Source organism: Leishmania major, chromosome 5 (assembly GCF_000002725.2).
Source record: "Leishmania major strain Friedlin complete genome, chromosome 5".
Taxonomy (NCBI): domain Eukaryota; phylum Euglenozoa; class Kinetoplastea; order Trypanosomatida; family Trypanosomatidae; genus Leishmania; species Leishmania major.
In genome coordinates, this window is record NC_007246.2 from 255,988 (window position 1) to 275,781 (window position 19,794).

Below are 19,794 nucleotides of genomic sequence, written 5' to 3' on the forward strand. Positions count from 1 at the left end.
CGGCGAACACAGCAGCGGAAAACGAGAGTTCAAGCAGCAGCCATCAGCCTCCTAACGTAAAGAAGGGGCTGCATACCACTCCCCCGCAACGGCAAACAACAGCGCAAGCGCAAGCGCACGTACTCACACCATCACTGGCAACGCACAGCTCACGCGCCCGCGTGTGGACGCGCGCACGCCCTCTGTTGCAGCCCTTTCTCTCTCTCTCTCCCTCCTCCCTCATTACTAGTACCTTTCCGAGGTGTCGCTGTTCCTTCTCGTTTCGATCTTGACGTGTAGGTGAAAGGGAGTCGGTGCGTCTCTCTGCGTGCGTGTGTGCGTGTATGCGTCACCCTCGCTTCTTTCCTCTCTCAGCTCGCCTCCGGCCTACACATCCACCACCTCCACCCTTCTGCCTTGTTATCCCTGCCCTGCCCCCATACCCCCCCCGCTCCTGCCTCTCGGTATCAAAGGAGACGCACGTCAGCGAAGTGCGCGCAGCTCCTCGCTGCCCCTTCGCTCTCTTGTACTCTCCCTATTCCTGCTGTACCCCCTCCCCTCCCCTTCCCTTGCCCGCTCACCTTTCATAAGCTACGAAACGCCTGTTCGCCTATACACCAGAAGGAAGGGTGAAGGCCCCCTCCCCCTCTCTCCCCCTCTCCTCCCTCCTTTGCGCCCCGCTGCGCAGCGGATTCCGCTAAACCGCAGCCGCAGCGGGCAGGAAATACAGCAAACGAGAAGTGGCAGCGATAGACTAACGAAGTTTAACATCCTAAAGAGCACCTCGGCTCGTGTCTGTGTCCCTGTTATCGTAGCCCCTTACGCGCCCCTCCCTCTCCCCACCCCTCTCGCCCATCGTCGTCCTCAATCATCAGGCTCATCGCTGCCGCACTCCGCACTCGGCCACCGCCGCCCACCCACACCCGTCGTCGTCGTTATCGTTGTCTTCTACAGCTCTGACTGACGGACTGACCGACACGACTCTGCCTGCCGACACCGCCCATCACCCCCACGCATCCGTCTGTGTTCGCTGGAGTGCGTGCGCAGAGGATCGCCCGGTCCTTCTTAGCGTTACTGTGACTTGTTGTTCGCGGTGGGGCGCTTGCTGTCGCGTGCTCGCTCCTCCTTCTCTGGCTGTCTGTGTGTCTGTGCTTGTGTGAGTGCCTTTCATTTCTGGTCGCGTCCGTGACCGTCGGCCTCGCTGTGAAAGTGGGAGGGAGGGAGGAGGGGAGGCGACGTCGACACCCTCTGCCTTCCACCGCCACGCAACCATCTTCTTCTCGGCTGTCGCTGCTTGTCTTTGCTGGGTGCGTCCTCTCTTTCCCTCTTTTGTTGGTGTTGCGTCGCTCTCTTCTCACGCACTTCCCTTCAATTTTGTGTGCGTGACAATCACGAATCTCAGCGGTGCATCATCTGCCTCCTCAGTTGCTTCTTGTTTTCTCTCTCTCTTGGTGTGTGTGTGTGTGTGTGTGTGTGTGTGTGTTTGTGTGTGTGTGTGGAACGATTCGGTGCGGGCCCCTCCATCGCCATTAGCATCTGCGTTCTTTCTTCTTCCTCTCTCCAGCAAGGGTGCGTGTGCGTGTGCGTGCCTGCCGCACCCTTCCTCTCATGGACTGCGTAGAAACCTGCCCGCCGCATCATCGACGCTCGTCCCAGCTCTCGCATCGTCCGCCAACGTCTGCCGTCGGAGGCAGCAACGGCATCAGCGGTGGTGTTGGCGCTAGCGGCTCCTGCAACGTTCGTCGCGCGTGTGCCGCCGTGTCTGCCGCGCGCTCGACAGATCGCATCCATTCAGCTTTTCCTACATACGCAGAGTCGCTGCAGCAACCACCGCAGCCGTCAACAACAACGGCGACGTCTGCCACTGCGGCGCGTGCGTCGTCGTTTACGCAAGAGAAACACCACCAGTGCTGCCCAGACGCCAGCGCTGCGATCACCGTGCCTCCAGAGCCGCAGCAGCAGTGCCAGCACGTGAAGCGCCTCTCCCCCAGCACCTGCAGCGGTAGCGCGTCGAACCTGACTATTTTGCTTCACTCCAACACCAACGCCAGCGTCACGTCAGCGGCGACGGACAGCTCGGAGCACTCTACGCCCCTCTCCGGGGTCTCCCTCCATCAGCAACAGGCGCATCGAGTCCGCGCCCAACGTGTCGTCGACGAGGCAAATCACCTTTACTCGAATCCCTGCTCTTCCCTGCAGCCGTCGCTGGACTCGCGCTCGAGCAGCCGCGCCCCCGACAACGAGGACGACGAAGTAGCTGCCGACGACGCCCTCAGTGCCGCTTTCGTGGGCGGAACCGCCGTGGCTGGCAACGACGACGACCAGCAGCAGCAACACCGTCGCCACAGCGACGATCTCTTGCAGCGGCACCGCGTCAGATGTAGCGCGCCATCCAGCAAGCGTCCAAGACAGCCTCTGCGGGATCCGTCGTCGCCACCGCTCCCACCGCAGCAGCCGCAGCCGCAGGCAGACTTGAAGGACGAGGAGCGAACGCATCCGCATCACCGCTGCGGCGCCGCCATGCACATCCCCGACCCCTCCACGTTTGCAGACCCCTCCTCTTCCTCGCGACACAGGCCGACCACGAAGACGGCAACGGCGAGCACGAGCAAGGATGGCACCGACCCGGGAGGCCCTAGCACTGGCTGCAACGGCCACACCATGACCCAGCTTCACCAGTGCCGTGGCGGCAGCGGTAACCCGAACGGCGACGGCAACCGCGCGCGCACGCTCGACGATGTCGAGCACAGAGAAGATCAAGAGGTGTGGCGCACCCTGCACCCGCCGCAGCATCTTCGGCGTCATGGAGGGGAACGGGACGAAGATAACCACGGCCCCCGAGCCGCCACTGCCGCCATGACTATCGCCCCCGGTGGCGGCGCCGCCGTCACATCCATGAGCTCCGCCCGCCTCTCCGCGCCAGACGCCACGCCGGTGGTGCCGCCGCCCAAGCGCTTCGCCACCGGAGAGGGTGAGGCAGTGGCGCTCGACGAGCGTCGCTACACCTCCAGCTCCACCACCACTACCGCGGCCGCTGCCTCCGCGATCCTCGAGGAGGGTGAGGACGACGAGGGCGAGCGTGCGTCGCCGTCGCATGTCACCGCCACCACTGACAAGAACCGCGAAAAAGAAGCATCGTCTGTCTCCCGTCGCGCATTGCAGCAGCAGCAGCAGCAGCAGCAGCGCGACAGTCGCACTCGGAGGGCGCGTGTCGCGGGTGCGAGCAGAGGCAACTGTGTTAGCAGCAGCAGCAGCAGCAGTAGTGGCGTGTTGCCCAGTCGGCGGCACGCCAACGACAGCGTCACGGCTGGCATCCCGTACGACCCGTCCCGCTTCCCTCTGCCGTCCCAGCCGCTGAATCTGGCGGCCCCTGTCACGGCAGCCGTAGCAACGGCAGCCCACAGGACCGCGTCCGAGCCCGCGTCTGACGGCCCGCGGAGAAGCCCGAGCCAGCCTAGCTGCGCTACTCCGCCAGACGCGCAGCAGCAGCAGCAGCAGCAGCAGCAGGAGGAGGAGGAGGCCCCGCAGGCAGCAGGTGCCAGCGGCAGCGCCACCCTCGCACCGGCACGCCCGCCAATCAAGCTGATCGAAACTCGCTACGCCTTTCTTGCCCTCTCCTTCATGATGCGCATGCTGTGCAAGCTGCACAAGGGCGAGCCGATCCCGTCCAGCGACTTCCACTCCCACTGCATACCGCCGATGACGGTGACCATGTACGTGCAGCGGCTGGTGCGGTACTGCGCGTGCAGCGGCGAGGCGCTCCTCTGCTCATTTTTACTTCTGCTCAAGTACGTCTTTCACAGCGGGCACCCTGTTACCATCTACAACGCACATCGTCTACTCATCACTAGCATCGTGCTCGGCATCAAGCTGCGCGACGACGTGTACTACAGCAACGTCTACTACGGCCGCATCGGCGGCATCAGCGGACGCGAGATGAATAAGCTAGAGCTGCTTTTCCTCGAGAAGCTGGAGTGGGAGACGCAGGTGCACGTGTACGAGTACATGGCGCTGCTAGATCTGCTCGCGGAGCTCGGCATTGATGCGGAGCCGACCAACGCGCAGCTCGAAGCCTTTGCGGCGGCGCACCCGGATGAAGCCGCCGCGTACGTGTCGGACGAGGAGGATGGCGAAATCGCCGAGGCAAGCGCGAAGCTGCAGCAGCAAGGCGCCGACTCGGCCGCCGGCTCGTCCATGAAGGACGCCGCCGCCAGTGCCACCGCCCTGCCCGCGGCGGAGCAGCAGCGCCTGAAGGTCCTGCGGGGCGCCTACCGGCTGCATCAGTGGCACACGCTGGTGGTGCCGTGGCTGGCGCGCCTGGAGCACTGCGTGTTTGCCAAGGCAGAGGAAAATGCTGTCGCCGCAGCCGCGGCCCGGAAGGAGGAGGGTCTGCGCTGGCAGCAGTACCACCGCGAGGATGAGAAGGCCGCAGCGCTGCGGCATCAGCGGCCGTCCTCGGCAAGTACGTGGTTATCGCCCTTGTCCGTGCAGAAGCGTGCCACGAGCAGTGCCACCACTGCCGCAGCCGCTGCTGCCACGGCGGGGGCGGCCTGGGCCTCCGAGCCTCCGTACCAGGCCTCTTGGTCCCACCGCGACGGCAGCAATGTGCCGCACCGTAGCTCGAGCGGCGCACTGGGGGCGGGCGGTGGCGGTGTCCATTCCACCGCCACAAGCAGCAGCGGCGGTAACAGCGGCTTCGACAGTGTGCGCTACAACAACTTTATGAACTTCGCGAACAACGCTAACGGGGGCTGCTTTGGCAGCCTCTCCGCCGCCGCGTCTGCCTCGGCGGCAGCAGCGGCGCCCACGGCGGTGAGCCAAGGCAGCCGGCTCGCCAGCTCTGGCCAAAGCAATAGCCACAGCGGCAGCGCAACGCTCGACTGGTCTGCGTCGCCGCCCTCGTCGGGTCAGTGCCCTAGTCAGCAGAAGCACGCCGTCTCTGGCCCTGCGCCGTTCTCATACTACTACCAGGGCACCGACGTCGCTCGCCCGTCGGCACAAGTGCGACACCACACCGCAGCCTCCGCTTCCGCTCACTTCGACATCACGAACCGCGTAGCAGCGTCCGTGGCGGCGGTGTCGACCTCGGCGGATGCTGGTGCGGAGTCGCACCAGCACGCTGCATCAACACAGCAACAGCAACTGCCGCCTGTGGCTGGCACGACCGTGCAGCTCACGTCACCGTCGTCGTCCACCACCCGTGGAAGCGGCATCAACGTCAACGCCCAGCCGTACTACTACGTTAGCAGCCGTATGCGCAAGCAGCAGCAGCAGCAAGCGGCAGCAGCGTCGCCGGCTTCCGTAGACCCATCAGTTACCCGCCCGGGTAGCGACTTGGCAGTCGCTGGTACGACGTCGACGAGGACGCCAGCGACTGCGGTAGGCACTGATGACACTGTGGCTGCCGTGCAGCGTGCGCCGTTGTCCACCCTCGAAGGCGGCAGCGATGCGCGCTCACCAGGCTCGTCGTTCACGAGCCCGGCGTGTGTCAACTCGCTGGCGCGCTTCAGCACGTACGCAAGGACGACGACGGACAGTGTGGCAGGTCATGCGTCGCAGCCGAGCGGCTTCCGCAGCGGCATCGAGACTGTCGTGTCGGCGATGAAGATGTCTGGCATTTACGGCGGCAGCGGCGGCGGCGGCAACAACGGTAACAGTACGAGCAGGAGTAGCGCGCACCCCCACACCTTCCCATCGCGGCCCATCGCCAGGTCAGGTGCGGACGGCGGCAGCGGCGGCGAGCAGGCGACTTTGGCGCGCGTGCCACGGCGGTCTCCGCACGCGGATCACCAGGCGCCGGTGCACCGCCGCTCCACCTTCGCGTCGCAGCACTCACTCGGCAAGAAGCGCTCAAAGCCTGACAGCTACAAGGACTACTGAGGTGCAGTCCCCCGTCGCATGCGCACAGAGCGGGTTGGACGATGGCCGCGAGGCGAAGAGACATCGTGATCAAGGCATGTGCGAACCCTGTACGTTGGATGTGCGCGCGTGGGTTTTGCGAAGTTTGCATGCCCGGCTATCAGCGCGGCCGTCCCACATCAAGCAGTGCGCATCTCTGTCTTTCTTCTTCGTTACCTTCGCCTTCGGGGGCACAAGGGGAATCACCTGCACACGCATGCTCACGCACATGCAGAGATTCCAGCAACTAAGCTAACATCTTTCTAAGCACCCTATCTATCTATCTATCTATATATATATATATATATATATATATGTATACATACACGTATTGCTTTTCTCCAGACATAAGTGATCTCTGCATCCGTGCCCGTGTGTGCCCCCGCCCCCCTCTTGTGCATGTTTGTGATGTTCGAGGTGTGTGCATTTGTGTGTGCGTGTGTGTGTGTGTGTGTGTGTGTGTGTGGCGTTGCACCATCGTTTTCCAAAGTGTTTTGGCGGCCGGCTCTGTCACCGACGCCGGCGACTTCGCATCTCGCGCTTCACCTGCATTACCCCCCCCCCTCTGTCTCGCTTCTTATTGGTTGAGTTTTTGATCTTTTCCGTTACTCGCAGCGCGTGAGTGCGCCGTACGAGTGCGGAATAGTACGCTGATCGCTTCTCTTGAACGAACACCGCCTCAAGGCGTATACAAGCGTGTACGTGCATGTGTGGGAGGAGCCGCCCAAATTGGAAGGGCAGAGAGAGAGAGAGAGGGGGAGGGGCGAAGAGAAAACAATGAGTTCTTCTTCTTGAGGCACTCTCTCCATCTCTGGCTCCCGGCCTCCTCTTCTACCACCCTCACGTCTCGGACACCATTCCCATCCCCTCAGCGTCTACACTGCGAAAGACAGGACGCGTATCTGTCGCTCGCCGCATTCCGGCAACTCTCACGGTGCCTCTTTCACCGCTGCCCCTCACCACCTCTCCATCCGTCTCTCTCTCTCTCTTTCTCTCTCTCTCTCTCGCGTCCCTTCGATATATTTCCGTGGCCCATGCACGCATACGCAAACTGAAAAGCTATCTTGTGAGTGTGCGGCAACCAAGAAAATATACTAGGAGCTGGCAGAACCACCCGCTGCAGCTCCCCGCCCCCTCCCCCTCATCCGTCTCGCTCTCCTCCATCTACTTGAGTCGGTCACTCGTGTGGGCGTGCCTTCTACGTTTTCTGTTCTCGAAGGACTCGTTGTCTTCTTGCTGTTACGTTCCTGCTTGCTTGCTTGCCTACTTGCTTACTTACTTTGCTTGCTTGCTTGTTGCTGCGGCTGCTGTTGTGCTTTCACTCTGTGTGTGCGTGTGTGTTCCTGCGTCGCTCATCCCCAGCACTGCGTCCGTGCGCGTGCAGGTCTGAAGTGCAGGCGGAAAAAGGGGGTACATGCCGCATCCTTTCTCGCTGGTCTGGCAGTGTTCGTGATGCGTCGTCTCGCGTGCGTTTCCCTGCATCCGTCTCCTCGTGCACCTCTCTCGTCCACGCTCAACGTCGACACCACCACCAGACGTCCTTGATGCGCCCACACACGGATGCGCATGGCTAAGCGCTTCCTTGCTGTGCCTACGATCCCTTCCTTCGCCTGCCTGCGCATCATAGTCGCTGAGACGCCTTGCGAGAGAGCCGGGAGGCGTGTAACCCCCCCCCCACCCTCGCAGTGCCTGACCACGTCCACACATAATCTCTGTCACCAGCACGCGCACGCGCGTTGCGTGAGCAGCGCGCACGACCGCACGTGCAGGTGTGCGCAGACAGCCGCAGCGATACCACCCACCGACCCCCCTTACACGCCGATCCCCGTCACTACCGTGCGCATCCGCGGCGCTGTGTTCCCGGTGGGCAATCATCAGTGACGGACACACGCACGTGCGTACGCAAGCGAAAGAGAACGAGGCCACACAACGCCCAGCTCAGTAAACAGAAAAATAGACGGCGGAAAGGAGAGCCGGGCGGGGGTGGGGTGAGAGTCGTTCCTTTCTCTGATCTCTGTCTGATCACACGCACACACACACACACACACACACAGGCACAGACACCGTTCCAGCAGAGCGGCGTAGGCGAGGGTGGTCGCACATCGGTGGTGGATTCTGTGCCCCCCCCTTCCTCCGCTTCCTTTAGGTTTGTGCGCGCGCGTATTCGCTTCTCTTCGGTGGCGCGTGGTGCTTGATCGTTTTAAGTTGGCTTTGCATTCTTTATCCCCATCATCACGCCCTCCGACACACCCACCCACTCCCTCCTCTTCAGGTGAGCCTAGTCGCCATGCCGGCACGACCGCAGCCGCAGCCGCAGCAGCGGCGGCGGCGGCACCCGCACCGGCCACCGTCGAAGCAACTTCTCCAGATACGCGAGGAGGGAGGCAGCAGCTACGCAGATTCGAAAACTACTTCTCCGTTTCTCTACGACACGCCGTCCTGGTCGTCGCGGACCTCGCCGTCCGCCACAGCTGCAATCGATGGGCGCGCCGGCGGTGCCGGTGGCACAGACAGTGTCGATCGCGGCAGTGGTGCGGAGATGACTAGCACCGGCGACAGCGACGACAACGGCGGGGACAACAATGAAGCTAAAAGGATAGCGGCGAAGCTGTCAAGGGCACGGCACTCGCCGCAACACCCGCGGCAGTCCCGTTGCTACTTGCGCATGAGCCCACGCGTCACGTCAGCGCGCAAGGCGAAGAGTGGCGACCGGAGGCGTGCCTCCAGCTCCGGCAGCGGCCTTGACCGCGCCGCAGCGGCGGCTGTGCGGTCCTCCGCCACCTCTCTTGTTAGGTCTCTGCAGGCGCCGATGACGTCATCATCTGCAGTGCTGGGTGGCCATGTCACCTACTACGGCCCCCTGTCCTCGCGCAGCCTCTGTGAGTCGGACGGCATCGAGGCCGACACGCAGAACAGCAAGAGCGACTGCGGTGGCAGTGATGGCGGTACCGCGTTTGCGATTCCCGGTAGCGCCAATGATGATGTGCGGCGGACGACGGCCGGCTGCAAGCCGGAGACGGCGGTGAGCTGTAACGGCGACAGTGGCTCTAGGGCGTACGCATCGTCTTCGCCTCCGAGTATCACCGTGACGGCGAGCACGACCCCACTGACATACGCGGCAGTGGCCTCGTCGTCACTGCACGGCAAGCGACTGCCTCAGTCCCGCGTCAGCTTTAGCCAGTGGCGCAAGCGTCTATGCTGCGGCAGCGCCTCCATGCCAAATACCATCGATGGTGCCAACACCACGCCTGGCACGTCCTCCAGAGCAGCGGCGGCCTTCCTGAACACCTTCCCCAGCGCTCCGCTGACGCTGACGACTCCCTTGGCAGCCACGACGGCGAGCACGCCGCGTGCGACAGGCAAGAGCACATCGACAAGAGCGCCTTCCGTGGACGGCGACGGCAACGCAGCTGATGACGGTGACGGCAAAACGAGCATGCCAAGCGGCGACGAGCACGACTGCACGAGCGCTAGGCCACAACACCTGTCGGTGAGCGCCGTCATGCCGCCCTTGCCTCCATCGGTGCACCGCCACAAGCCAACGCACCTGATACTGCAGTTGCCCCACGCCCCACCACCGCAGCAGGCGCGCAACGGTCCGGACTCGGACGAGGATATGGCATCCAGCAGCTCTCCACGCAATGTCGGCACTCCTGGTATAGCCGCAACTACCAATGAGCTGCCATCGCCCGTGGCGCTTCCATCGAAGAGCAACGGCACGGCCACCGCCGCTGCGGCGCCATCTCTGTCTCTCTCTGCATCAGAAGTGGCGTCCGCGACGGGTGTGCGCATGCCTGGCGTACAGACAGGCACACAGCAGCACCGGCAGCAGTTGAACGCCCTGATACCAGTCATGTCGCCATCGTATACGGCCTTCGGCCCCGCGACCCCGACGCGTGGAGGCGCCAAAAGTAGCTCGCGCCCCAAAGTCTCCGCCACCGCCGCGGCGGCAGCCGGCAAAGGCATGCGCCGTGTCCCGTCTGCGGCCTCCTTCTTCAGCGCGGCGGAGATACTGCCCGGGCTCTTCCTCGGCGCCTACGTTGACGCCACCGACACGGAGGCGCTGGCCGCGCACGGTATTTCGCTGGTCATCAACTGCTCGTACGAGTGCCCTGTGACGTCAGCGATGGTGAACAACAGCCATCACGTCCGCTACGCTCAGTGTCCGCTGCGCGACCATTCTGACGAGGCCATCGCACCCTTCTTCACGCCTGTCACCCGCATCATCCACGAGCAGTTGCACCGCCGGCAAATAAATCATCAGCGCATGGCCCGCCGTGCCGCGACGAGCGCGCCGGGTGTCCATGTGAACGACTTCGAGGATCGCGAAATGCAGGGGGGCATGCTTTGGGCCTGGGCGGACGAGGCGGAGAACGTGTGGGTGGTCCCTCCGTCGCTTGTGTCGCCGCGACTGCCGGTGGGTGGGCAGCCATCGTTCAAGGAGAGCAAGCGAGAGACTCCCCGCACACCGTCCTCGACGCAGGGGCTCGGTGCGCGCTTCGGTGATGGTGCCGGGTGCAGCAGCACCACAACCTCGTGCTCTCCGTCGCCGAGTCCGGGCGGCAACGCTACCTTCCCGCCCTTGGCCGCCGAAGCTCCTGGTGCTACCACGGCTGCTGCCGCTGCTGCTCCTGGATCGGCGGGCATGCCTTCGGCCAAGCAGAATGGCAGCAACGGCCGCACAAATGCGTTGTTCAACACGGCGCCTGCGCCAGCCTTCACCGCGGCGACGAGCTTCACGGCAACCACCGCACCCCCACCAGACGCAGCTGCCATCACCGCACTCCCCGCGTCGTCGTCGGCGCCGTCGCCGCTCACCGTCGTTGACCCACGCGACTGCGGTGGCGTGCTCGTGTGCTGCCGCATGGGTGTGAGCCGCAGCGCCACCTTCATCATTGCCTACCTCATCCTCTACGGATGCACACTAGCACCGCTAGACGACACCGCCTCGCTCTTCGTGCACTTCCTCGAGCGAGAGCGCCGCATCATCGAAGAGGCAGGCGGGCTCACGTTCTTCACGGACAACAACGGAGGCGTCTCCACCACATCATCCCCGGCCCTGGCGACGGCGCCGGCGTGCCCGGGGAGCGGCAGCAGGTGTGTGAACGGGGCCCTCGCCTCGCACGGAAGTCCGGGCGTGAATGGTGTCCAGCCATTCGTACAGAACCTCTTGGCGCCAAACTCACCGCGGACGCTCAGGCGCTCTGCTATGATACCTGTGTCGTCGCCACTTTCCCTCGGTGGTGGGTGCGTTGCCGGCTCCCTCACAACCCCTCTGAGTGGGAACGCCTCAACAATGTCGCAGCAGCGGCTTCCCACGGGGTCGCCCACCACCCACATCGAGCTCGCCTCGCGCTTGTGCCAGCCGTGCTACTTGTTGCATCTGCGAGAGCGGCGGCTGCAGCAGAAGACTCAGCGGCGGCTCCTTATCAGCGGGCAGCAGCAGCTGAAAGAGCAACGCGATGAGGTGCAGCAGATGGTGGCGTTGTCGGCGTCGTGCATGGCCGCGAGAAAGGTGGGGCAAGGGTGCGGGTGGATGGGCAGTGTCGAAGATAATTCGAACTTTGGAGACAGTAGCAGCGCTGTGGCAAGCGGCCGCAGCGACGGCGGACACCAAGAGGAGCAGCAGCAGCAGCATCGCCATGTCCTCTGCGCGTTGCCGTCGTCGGCGCCGGTGACCTCGTACCGCAGCGCGCGCGGGAGTCGTGCGATGACGCTGCTGGAGGCGGCGTACGCCGACGAACGCGTTCATGCGGATGACGGGGTGGACGAGGAGGGGAATCGGCAGCAGGAGGATGGTTCGCGAATGGCTGTTGGGCAGAGATCGGAAAGCCTTGCTGTGGTTAGTACAACCGCCACGCCAACGCTGAAGAGGGACACCCAGAAGGTGCGAAGCAACTCCCCAACACACAAGGTGTGCGTCGCGGCCGCAGAGGCCGCCCCCACCACACCTGATTACAGCGCCGTCGCCGACGAGCGCCGAGGCGACGGCGAGAACGTATACGAAACACCTCTGTCGCCCGCTGAGCAGGAGCAGGTGCCGTTGCTCTCGCCCTGCGCGATTCTCCCCACACAGCCGCCGATGAAGGGACGCCCCCCCAGCGACCTGAACGCCAGCGCGGGCACTTTGCTGGGCGTCAGCTTTACCAGCAGCGGCGGCGGCGGCGGAAGTGGGAGCGCCTTCGGAGGCGCAGCGCCGGCGATGACGTACCGCGAGGCTTTCGATGTGGCGAAGCGGCAGAAGGCCGATGTCAACCCGAACATCGGCTTCGTCTTGGCGCTGCGCGAGCTCGCCGGCGGCGGCGGTGACTTCAGCTTCAGTACGTCCTTCTAAAAAGTGGACGCAACGAGGAAGCGGAACACGGCGGTGTATAAGGTGGGGAGGGGAGGGGGGGGGACAGCGATGCCCTTCGCGGTGTTTCGCATTGCCTCGCTGACGGCTGGGTTGAGCATGTTGTCTGGCAAGCGAAGTCTGTGGCTGCTCGTCTATTCGCTTGTCTTGTTGTTTACGCTGCCGTTGTTGTTGTTGCGGTGCTCAGCGTATTCCTGAAGGGAGCCCGGCTGAGCATGCGTCTGTGTGTGTGTGTGTGTGTGTGCGCTTGCCCATCGTGTCTCCTCTCTTGCTCGCCCCCCCCCTCTCCCTCCCTCCCTCCTCCTGCCCTTATCATCTCCTTCGCCTACGTCTGCATACATCATGTGATGGATCTCTGCGTCCCCCTCTCTCCCTCTCTCTTTCTCCCCTCCCATGTTGCTGCGGTTGTGTTCGTGTCTGTGCGTCTGCGAGGATGTGACCCTCTTCGTGTGCCGATGGTGTGCTGGATGCCGTGTACGTTGTGCAGTCAAAAGAGAGGGGGGCCGAGACAGAAGGCGCGGGAGGAGGAGGAGGAGGAGGAGGGGGGGGGGGGGGCAGAGGTTTTGCAACGGCGATCGCTTCTCCGGATGCCGATGTGTGGAGGCTGAGGATGTTCGAATCTGTGTGTGTGTGTGGGGGGGGGGGGGGGGTCGGTGCCGCCTTTGACCCCCTTCCTCCTCCGCGCTCCGGCCACTGTTCCCTCTTCAGCTACGCGAGTCTGTCACTCGCTTGGACTTGGCCCCACTCGACATCATCCAGCAGCGGCATCCAGCTTTCTTGCATCGGTGCGCGTGAGTCTCTCGGTGGACGGCCCTCCTCCTCCTCGCCGTGCTTTAGCCTGTTCTATGAAACACTGGTACCGTCAGCGCTGCTGGTGGCGACTTGGTTGGTTGCTGTTCGTGCTAGCACGGCGTGCTCTGTTCCGTTCTTCGTCCATCTATATAGTTTTCTGTATTCGTCCGCCCGCCCTTCCTCCCCGAGCCTCTCCTTCGCCGTTGGCCGGCTTCATCCCATCGACGCGAGCTCAGCACGGAGCACTGACCACGTACAAACAGCGGTGAGAAGCTAGACGAGGAGGGCAGTGGAAGGGCGCAGTGCTGGTGGGCCTCCCCCCTCCACCACCACCATTACCACCACAAGCGAAGCACTCCTTCTCTGCCCGGGGTGTAGAAGATCCCATCGACAGCGGTGGCGCAGGATCTGCAAGCGTCACCTCGTGCGTGAGAGTTGTCTTGCGTCGACCTCCAGTCGCCTCCAACCCCTCCCCCCTCCTCCTTACCCCCTCTTCCTCTATTTGTACAGTGCTCAACGCAGCCACCGCCGCTTGCCAAGAGAGGCGCCTATAGAAGCAGGAGTGCGCATGCTCTTGTGCAAGCACCACCACCACCACCACCACCACCAACACCACCCCACAGCGACACCACAGCAGCCATACATCGACGCAACCAGCCAACAGCTACCCACCCCTCCGCGCACACTCGACCGAAGACACAGTCGTCATCGGCATCTCCCTCGCTCGCTCCTGCCCTGTGAGTGCGTGAGCGTCGGTTCTTCGCGTGCACTGGAGAGGCACGAAGCGACGGACGGGCCGCAGGAACGATACGACACGGCAAGGTGCTTGTGTGCGCAGTCTCGTCGCCCATCACAGTGCGCCCAAACGCCCGTCGATCGCTCGCTCTCGCTCTCTGACCCCTCCCCCTCCTCAAGAAACAACGCCGTGGACCATGTCCACATCGGAGTCGTCTGTGCTGAAGAAGCAGCGCGCAAGGATCCCCTGGCTGGAGGCGTCCCTGGATACAAGCATTGTCGCCTACGAGTTTCACCGCAACGCGCTCGAGAACGTCTACGCGTATCTGGAGAAGTGGCAGCAGTCGCCTGGCGAGGGGTGCATCCACATTAGCCCAGCAACGTTAAGTGAGCTGCTGAACGACATCGCCGATGTGCTGGAGCAGTGCGCGCTACGGCTGCAGCCCATAGACGGCGCAACGCCAGCCGCAGATTCGCCAACGGAGCAAGCACACTCGGGTCACCGCTTCGGGGACGCGCATCTCTATCCCGACAATGCCCGCGGAACGCGTCGGAACCAGGCAGTGCCCGCCCCACGACAGCAACAGCCCCAGATGACCCCGCGGTCTGTCTCGGAGCTGTCGAGGGGGAGCCGCCCACGCGGAGCGGAAGACGATCTGCATGAGGCATCGGCGGCGACAACGGAGAGCAGGCAGCACCTGCAGCCGAAGCCGGTGTTGCAGTACCGCCCGCTGTCATCGTCACGCTCCCGCACGTCGTCTGTGCTACCGGCGATGAACGCGGGAGCGGCTGAAGCAGTGCCGCCCGTGTACACGACGAGCGCCGACTCAACGCCGCCGCCGTCGCAGGCGCTGGCCGGCTCGTGTAAGCCCCAGCCGAGGCCTCGCGCGCAGCCTCGCAATCGGACGGGTGTGGCACTGACGCCGTGGCCCATCATGGCCGACAGACAGCAACCAAGTGGCGCCGCAGCTGGTCCGGCAGATCGCACTCGAAGCAACCCGACGCCGCCGTCGGCCCGCCTGCGAGCGGAGGAGAACCACAATGAGCTGCCCGCACCGCAGTACAGCTCTTACAAGAAAACGGGGCATCCTCTACTGCCCTCGCCGGAGCGGCGCGCGGCCGCGGAAGAACTCGCGGAACTCGCGGCGGCCGAGGCGGACGTAAAGGCGGATAGCGCATACCAGCAGTCTCTCAGCGGGTGCAGCCACAGCCGCGAGAGTGAACGCAACTGTGTCAGCGCCGGGCATCGCTGGCCTTCCCCTTCCTCGTCGCTGACGTCGCCGTCGCATCAACTGCCGCCCCCACCGCCTCTGCAGGGGGAGCACCACGGCCAAAGTTACTGGAGCGAGGAGCAAGACATCCCATATCGTCGGGGCTCCTCGGCAGCTGGCGAGCACCGCAGCAGCAACACGGGCACCGGCAGCCACATCGGCTCGGGCCTGTCTGAGGAGGGTCCACACGCTGACATTGCACCAGCAGCTGCGAGTGGGCGCCGGGCGGCGGCGACGGTCACCTCCCACCACTCGCACCCGGCGCCGTCGCACCAGCAAAGCAGTGCCGGTGGTCGCGCTCTCAGTCACACATCCAGTACTCTCAAGGGCAGTCCCTCGGATGCCGCGGTGGCAGCCGTGGAGTCGCTATCTTACGCGTCGTCCTCCATCCCGCACCGTCCTTGCCAACCACGCGGCGGCGCAGCCGGGGCAGCAGCAATGTATGCAGGCCATCCCGTGGAGGCGTCGCAGGCGGGCAGCCTCGGTCTTGTCTACACTCCCAGTGTGACGCCACAGCGGGGCTCGGACAACGGGGCGGTGGTAACGGCCCTGCAGCAGCTCGGTGAGCGCCGCCGCCTGCGCACCCACAGTCAGCGGCCCATCCCCCCGAAAACGAACGACAGCAGCCAGGTCGAGTCCACCGTGTACCACCGTCGCACGTTGTCGCCCTCAGCGGGGCTGAAGCCTTTGCGGGCCGACTCGCCGGAGACGCTGCGCTTCATGGAAAGGGAAGACGTCTTCCTCGAGAAGCAGCGGCGACGACTGCTGGGGGAGGAGCACCGCGACCCTCTCCAATCGCAAAACAACGCCGGCGCCACGCTTTACATCACGGCTAATCCTGGCGGTCAGCCCGTCGCGGACGGCGGCAAGGCTGGCAAGGAGGCGGCGCCGGAAATAACGGCCGTCGAGGAGCAGCTCATCGCCGAGCACGCGATCTTGTGCACGCAGCTCGAAAAGATGCAGATGGAGATGTCCATCGCGGTCGCGCGACACCGTGAGCGCGGAAATGAGCAGCGCTACACACAGCTGAACACGCGCATGAAGCGCGTGATGAAGGACCTGGACAGGGTAGAGTGGGAGCTGCGCGTCGTGCGCAATATTGGTCGTCAGTCCCGCTCGCAATCTCCCGCGAGCGGCATATAGTGCTGCAGCGCTGGGACGCTTGGTGTCGAACGCACCGGCATCGGTAGCCGCTGGGAGAAGGCGAAAGGCGGGCAGAGCTGTGAAGGGGGGTATGCTGCTTGTGATGGGGAAGATGTGGACCGAGTACGGCGACGATGGTGACCGGCACTGATGTATTGTGTGTGTGTGTGGGTGTGCACCTTTTTATCTGCCTCTCTCGCGCTCTCCGTGCATGTGACGCGCGCCTGCGGGCTGAAGGAGCGGAGGGAGGAGGTTACTCACCAGCTTCAGGGGCAGCACGTCACATGGCATCACACACGCCCGCAGTGAAGTCTCTCTGTGTGCCTCGTACTCTTTTCCAGCCTTGCCGCTGCTGATGTTTCTCCAAGAGCGTCCGTCCTCGGACATGACCCCTTTCTGCACGCCGCATACCCACGCGTCGCCCTGGCTATTGCCGCTGATTGGTGGGGTTGTCGTGTCTCTTCCTCTCCGCGCCCACCACCGCCAACGTTCTCTCTCTCTCTCTCTGCTGTTCCCGCTCATTGCCATTACTCTTACTTCTGCTTGCCTTTCTCTCTCACTTGCCCCCCCCCCACTCCCGTGTGTGTGTCCATCTGCGTCTGGGTGTCTTGCGCGTGCGCGCGAAGTCAGCGCCTTCCTCTCCATCGCCTATGCTGATGTTCACCACACTCGCCCACACACACGCACACACGTGCACGCAGGCTCCTCCTCCTCTCCATCTCTCCTCGTCCTCCGCGTGATCTCCTCTCGAAACATCGTCGCTGCTTTTCAGTTTTACTCCTCTTCCTCCCTATGCATTCTCTATATATATATATATATATGTATATGTATATATATATGTATACCTGTGCATGTGTATGTGTACGTGTACGTCTGTGTATCTGTGCGTGAATCATGTTACTGTCTTCTCTTGCTAGCGCTGCCCCCTCCTCCTCCTCCCCCTCGTCTGCGTTTACGCGTGTGTGCGTGACTCGGTGCACGTCTGTCTGTGTTGGTGTGTGCACACGGGTCAGCACGCGCGTGCGCGCGCATTCGTTTCTGTCCTCCTGTACGCTTCCGTCTGCAACCCTTTAAACCAGATTGACGCACGCCCTCCACCCTTCCACGCCCCGCCCTTCTATGTGGCCAGCGATCGCTGCCTCTCACCGCCACCACCACCCTTTCCCTTCAAGCGACGGGAGTGCCAGACGCTAGTGCTGCTGCTGCTGCTGATGGTAAGGGCAACACCACACGCGGGGCACACCTCCTGCGTGTGGCGAGGTCATCCAGGAGGGAGAGGCGTGCTCTCCCTCGCCCCCCCTCTCTCTCCCCATGGCCCTTCAAGCTTTTCGCGCTGAGGAGCAAGGGATCATCAAAGGACCGGATCCGCATCGGATTTGTTCGTCGCCGCGGCCTCGCCTCGAACCTCATCGTCGCCGTCACGGTCTCTCTCTCTCTCTCTCCTTCCCTCCCTCGCTTCCGCACGGCCTTTCACCGTCCTCACGCAACTGCACGGCACTCACACTCCTCCATCGCCCACGCTTTATGCCCCTCCCCCCCCACACACACACACGCACCTCTCTCTCCCACGCCCACGCCCACACATCCTCAGCTCGCACTTACGTGGGCTCTCCCGCTATCACCTGCCTCCCCCTTGGCCCCGCCCAGCTCTCTCTCTCTCTCTCTCTCTTCCTTCTGCTTTAGCGCTGAGCCTTCCCGCTCGTTCTTCATACATTATTGGGCTTGTCGCCCCTCGCCTCCCCCCTCCCCCCCCCCTCATCCCCGGCAACCGCACCGGTCCACCACCACCACCACCACCGTCGTCGTCGTCATCGTTGTCATCCTTCACCCGAAGCGGAAGCCGCACTCGGTCGCTCCCGTTCCACGCACTCGGCCCTCTCTGCTCCCCCCCCCTTCTTCCTCTCCTCCGGTGTAACCATCAAGGCGTGACGGAGAGCAGCGCGTATCTGACCCCTGACCGTGTCCCGTGACACAGGCCTGGAAAGACCGACACGCGTGCGCACAGCTTTGTGTGATCAAAATGATGTCCTCTGCAAGTCTGCTGGAGAAGGTGCCCCAGCCATGGGCGGCGCTGGTGCGGCCATTCCTGCAGCGCTCGCACGAGTTTGAAGACAAGGAGCCGCTCGTGGCGTACTACCTGCGCACACACGTTGCCTTCCTGTGCATGCGGCAGCGGAGCAAGGAAGATAAGGACGGCACTGCCTTTCTCATGACCCTGCTAGACGCACTGGAGGCGAGCAAGGCGCGCCTCGGTGCGCAGCTGCAAGGCATTGATGGGAGGACGGTGCTCACCAAGTTTGCGCTCATGCTCTTCGCCCGCGCCGATGACGCGGAGCGGACCGGGAACGCGTCCATGGCGATTGTGCGCCTCTTCTACACCGCATCCGTGCTGTTCGAGGCGACGGCGCAGTTCACCGACGACGGCGCCATGGACGCCGTGGCGGCACAGAAAAGCAAGTACGCCAAGTACATCGCCACCCGCATGAAGAAGGCACTCGACAAGAATGAACCGTACGTGAGCCCCAACAAGCTAGAGACCGCGGACGACGATGCGGCGGGCGGTGTCGGCGGCGTGAATGGCGCGGGCCCGGCGACGACGTTCACGACGGCGCCGGCGAGCTGCTTCATGCGGCCGACATCGCAGCCCACGTCCGTCTCCAACCGGGCGCCAGCGCCAACCACCGCGCACGAAAACTTACCTGCTCTCCCGTATGCGCCTCCACCGGTGACGCAGAAGCTTGACACGCCGCCGCCGCCACCGCACACACCGGACGCCGACACTCAGGGACGAAGCAAGACACCAGTGCACCCGTCCCCCATGAAGAACACGTACGCGCCACCGCAGCCTCAGCACACATCACAGCAGCAGCAGTGGCTCTCCACCAGCTCGGCAGTGCCGAGCCTCCCGCCGACGCCATCCTCCGCACAGCAGCGGTACGCGGCTCCGTCGAGCGCCGGCGGCGGCGTCGGTGCGACCGGTTTCAAGCCCTCCGTGGACCAGATGATCGACGCCCAGAAGTTGGCCAGCCAAGCAGTGAGTGCACTGCAGTTCTATGATTACGAAAATGCGAAGCAGCAACTCGTGGCGTCGCTGCGGGTGCTGAACGGGGTTCAGTGATGGCGACGATGATGGTGATCCTCACGATGGCAGTGCTTCGCCCTGCAGGACGACGCTGGTGGAGCGCGAAAGGAAAGAAAGCAAGTGAGAAACGCCAGATGCGAGGGGTATCGAGGGTCACACAGCCTGAACAGCCCCTCCCGCAGTGTAGCCGACACGCTCGCACGCAGCTTCTCCCTACTCTGCATCGTGTGCCCTCTTTTCGCCTGCTGTGGCCGTATCCCGGCAGTGTGGCGTGCCTACATGTATGCGTACACTTGTTCTTGTGGGTGTGTGGGTGATGTTGCTCAACCGGCAGACGAAAGGCAGCACGACAGGGGAGAGAGAGAGAGAGAGGGGGGGAGGCGGGCGGCGGCGGCGACGCAGACGACGCGGATGGCGTGTGCATCTGTCTGTGCCCTCGCTGTTCCCGTCTCGGTATTGCATCCCTTCTCGCGTGAATAGTGTTCCAGTGGCGTGTGCGTGCATGCGCGTGCATGTCGACGTACTGCCCGGCGTATCCGTAG

At 63.5% G+C, this 19,794-nt stretch overlaps 4 protein-coding genes across 4 annotated transcripts; all 4 read left to right on the top strand.

Moving 5' to 3' along the window:
- Positions 1-1,587: 1,587 nt before the first annotated feature.
- LMJF_05_0710 (putative CYC2-like cyclin) lies at positions 1,588-5,859 on the top strand (the record flags this gene model as incomplete). Its single annotated transcript, XM_001687496.1, has 1 exon — positions 1,588-5,859. The coding sequence occupies one exon, from the start codon at positions 1,588-1,590 to the stop codon at positions 5,857-5,859; it is 4,272 nt and encodes a 1,423-aa protein (XP_001687548.1).
- A 2,305-nt stretch (positions 5,860-8,164) lies between these two features.
- LMJF_05_0720 (phophatase-like protein) lies at positions 8,165-12,211 on the top strand (the record flags this gene model as incomplete). The annotated part of the gene is made up of 1 exon (XM_001687497.1): positions 8,165-12,211. One exon carries the CDS (start codon positions 8,165-8,167, stop codon positions 12,209-12,211), a length of 4,047 nt encoding a protein of 1,348 aa, XP_001687549.1.
- Positions 12,212-13,953: 1,742 nt separating this feature from the next.
- On the top strand, positions 13,954-16,170 carry LMJF_05_0730 (conserved hypothetical protein; the record flags this gene model as incomplete). The annotated part of the gene is made up of 1 exon (XM_001687498.1): positions 13,954-16,170. The coding sequence occupies one exon, from the start codon at positions 13,954-13,956 to the stop codon at positions 16,168-16,170; it is 2,217 nt and encodes a 738-aa protein (XP_001687550.1).
- Positions 16,171-18,190: 2,020 nt separating this feature from the next.
- On the top strand, positions 18,191-19,288 carry LMJF_05_0740 (conserved hypothetical protein; the record flags this gene model as incomplete). Its single annotated transcript, XM_001687499.1, has 1 exon — positions 18,191-19,288. The coding sequence occupies one exon, from the start codon at positions 18,191-18,193 to the stop codon at positions 19,286-19,288; it is 1,098 nt and encodes a 365-aa protein (XP_001687551.1).
- Between the last annotated feature and the right edge of the window lie 506 nt (positions 19,289-19,794).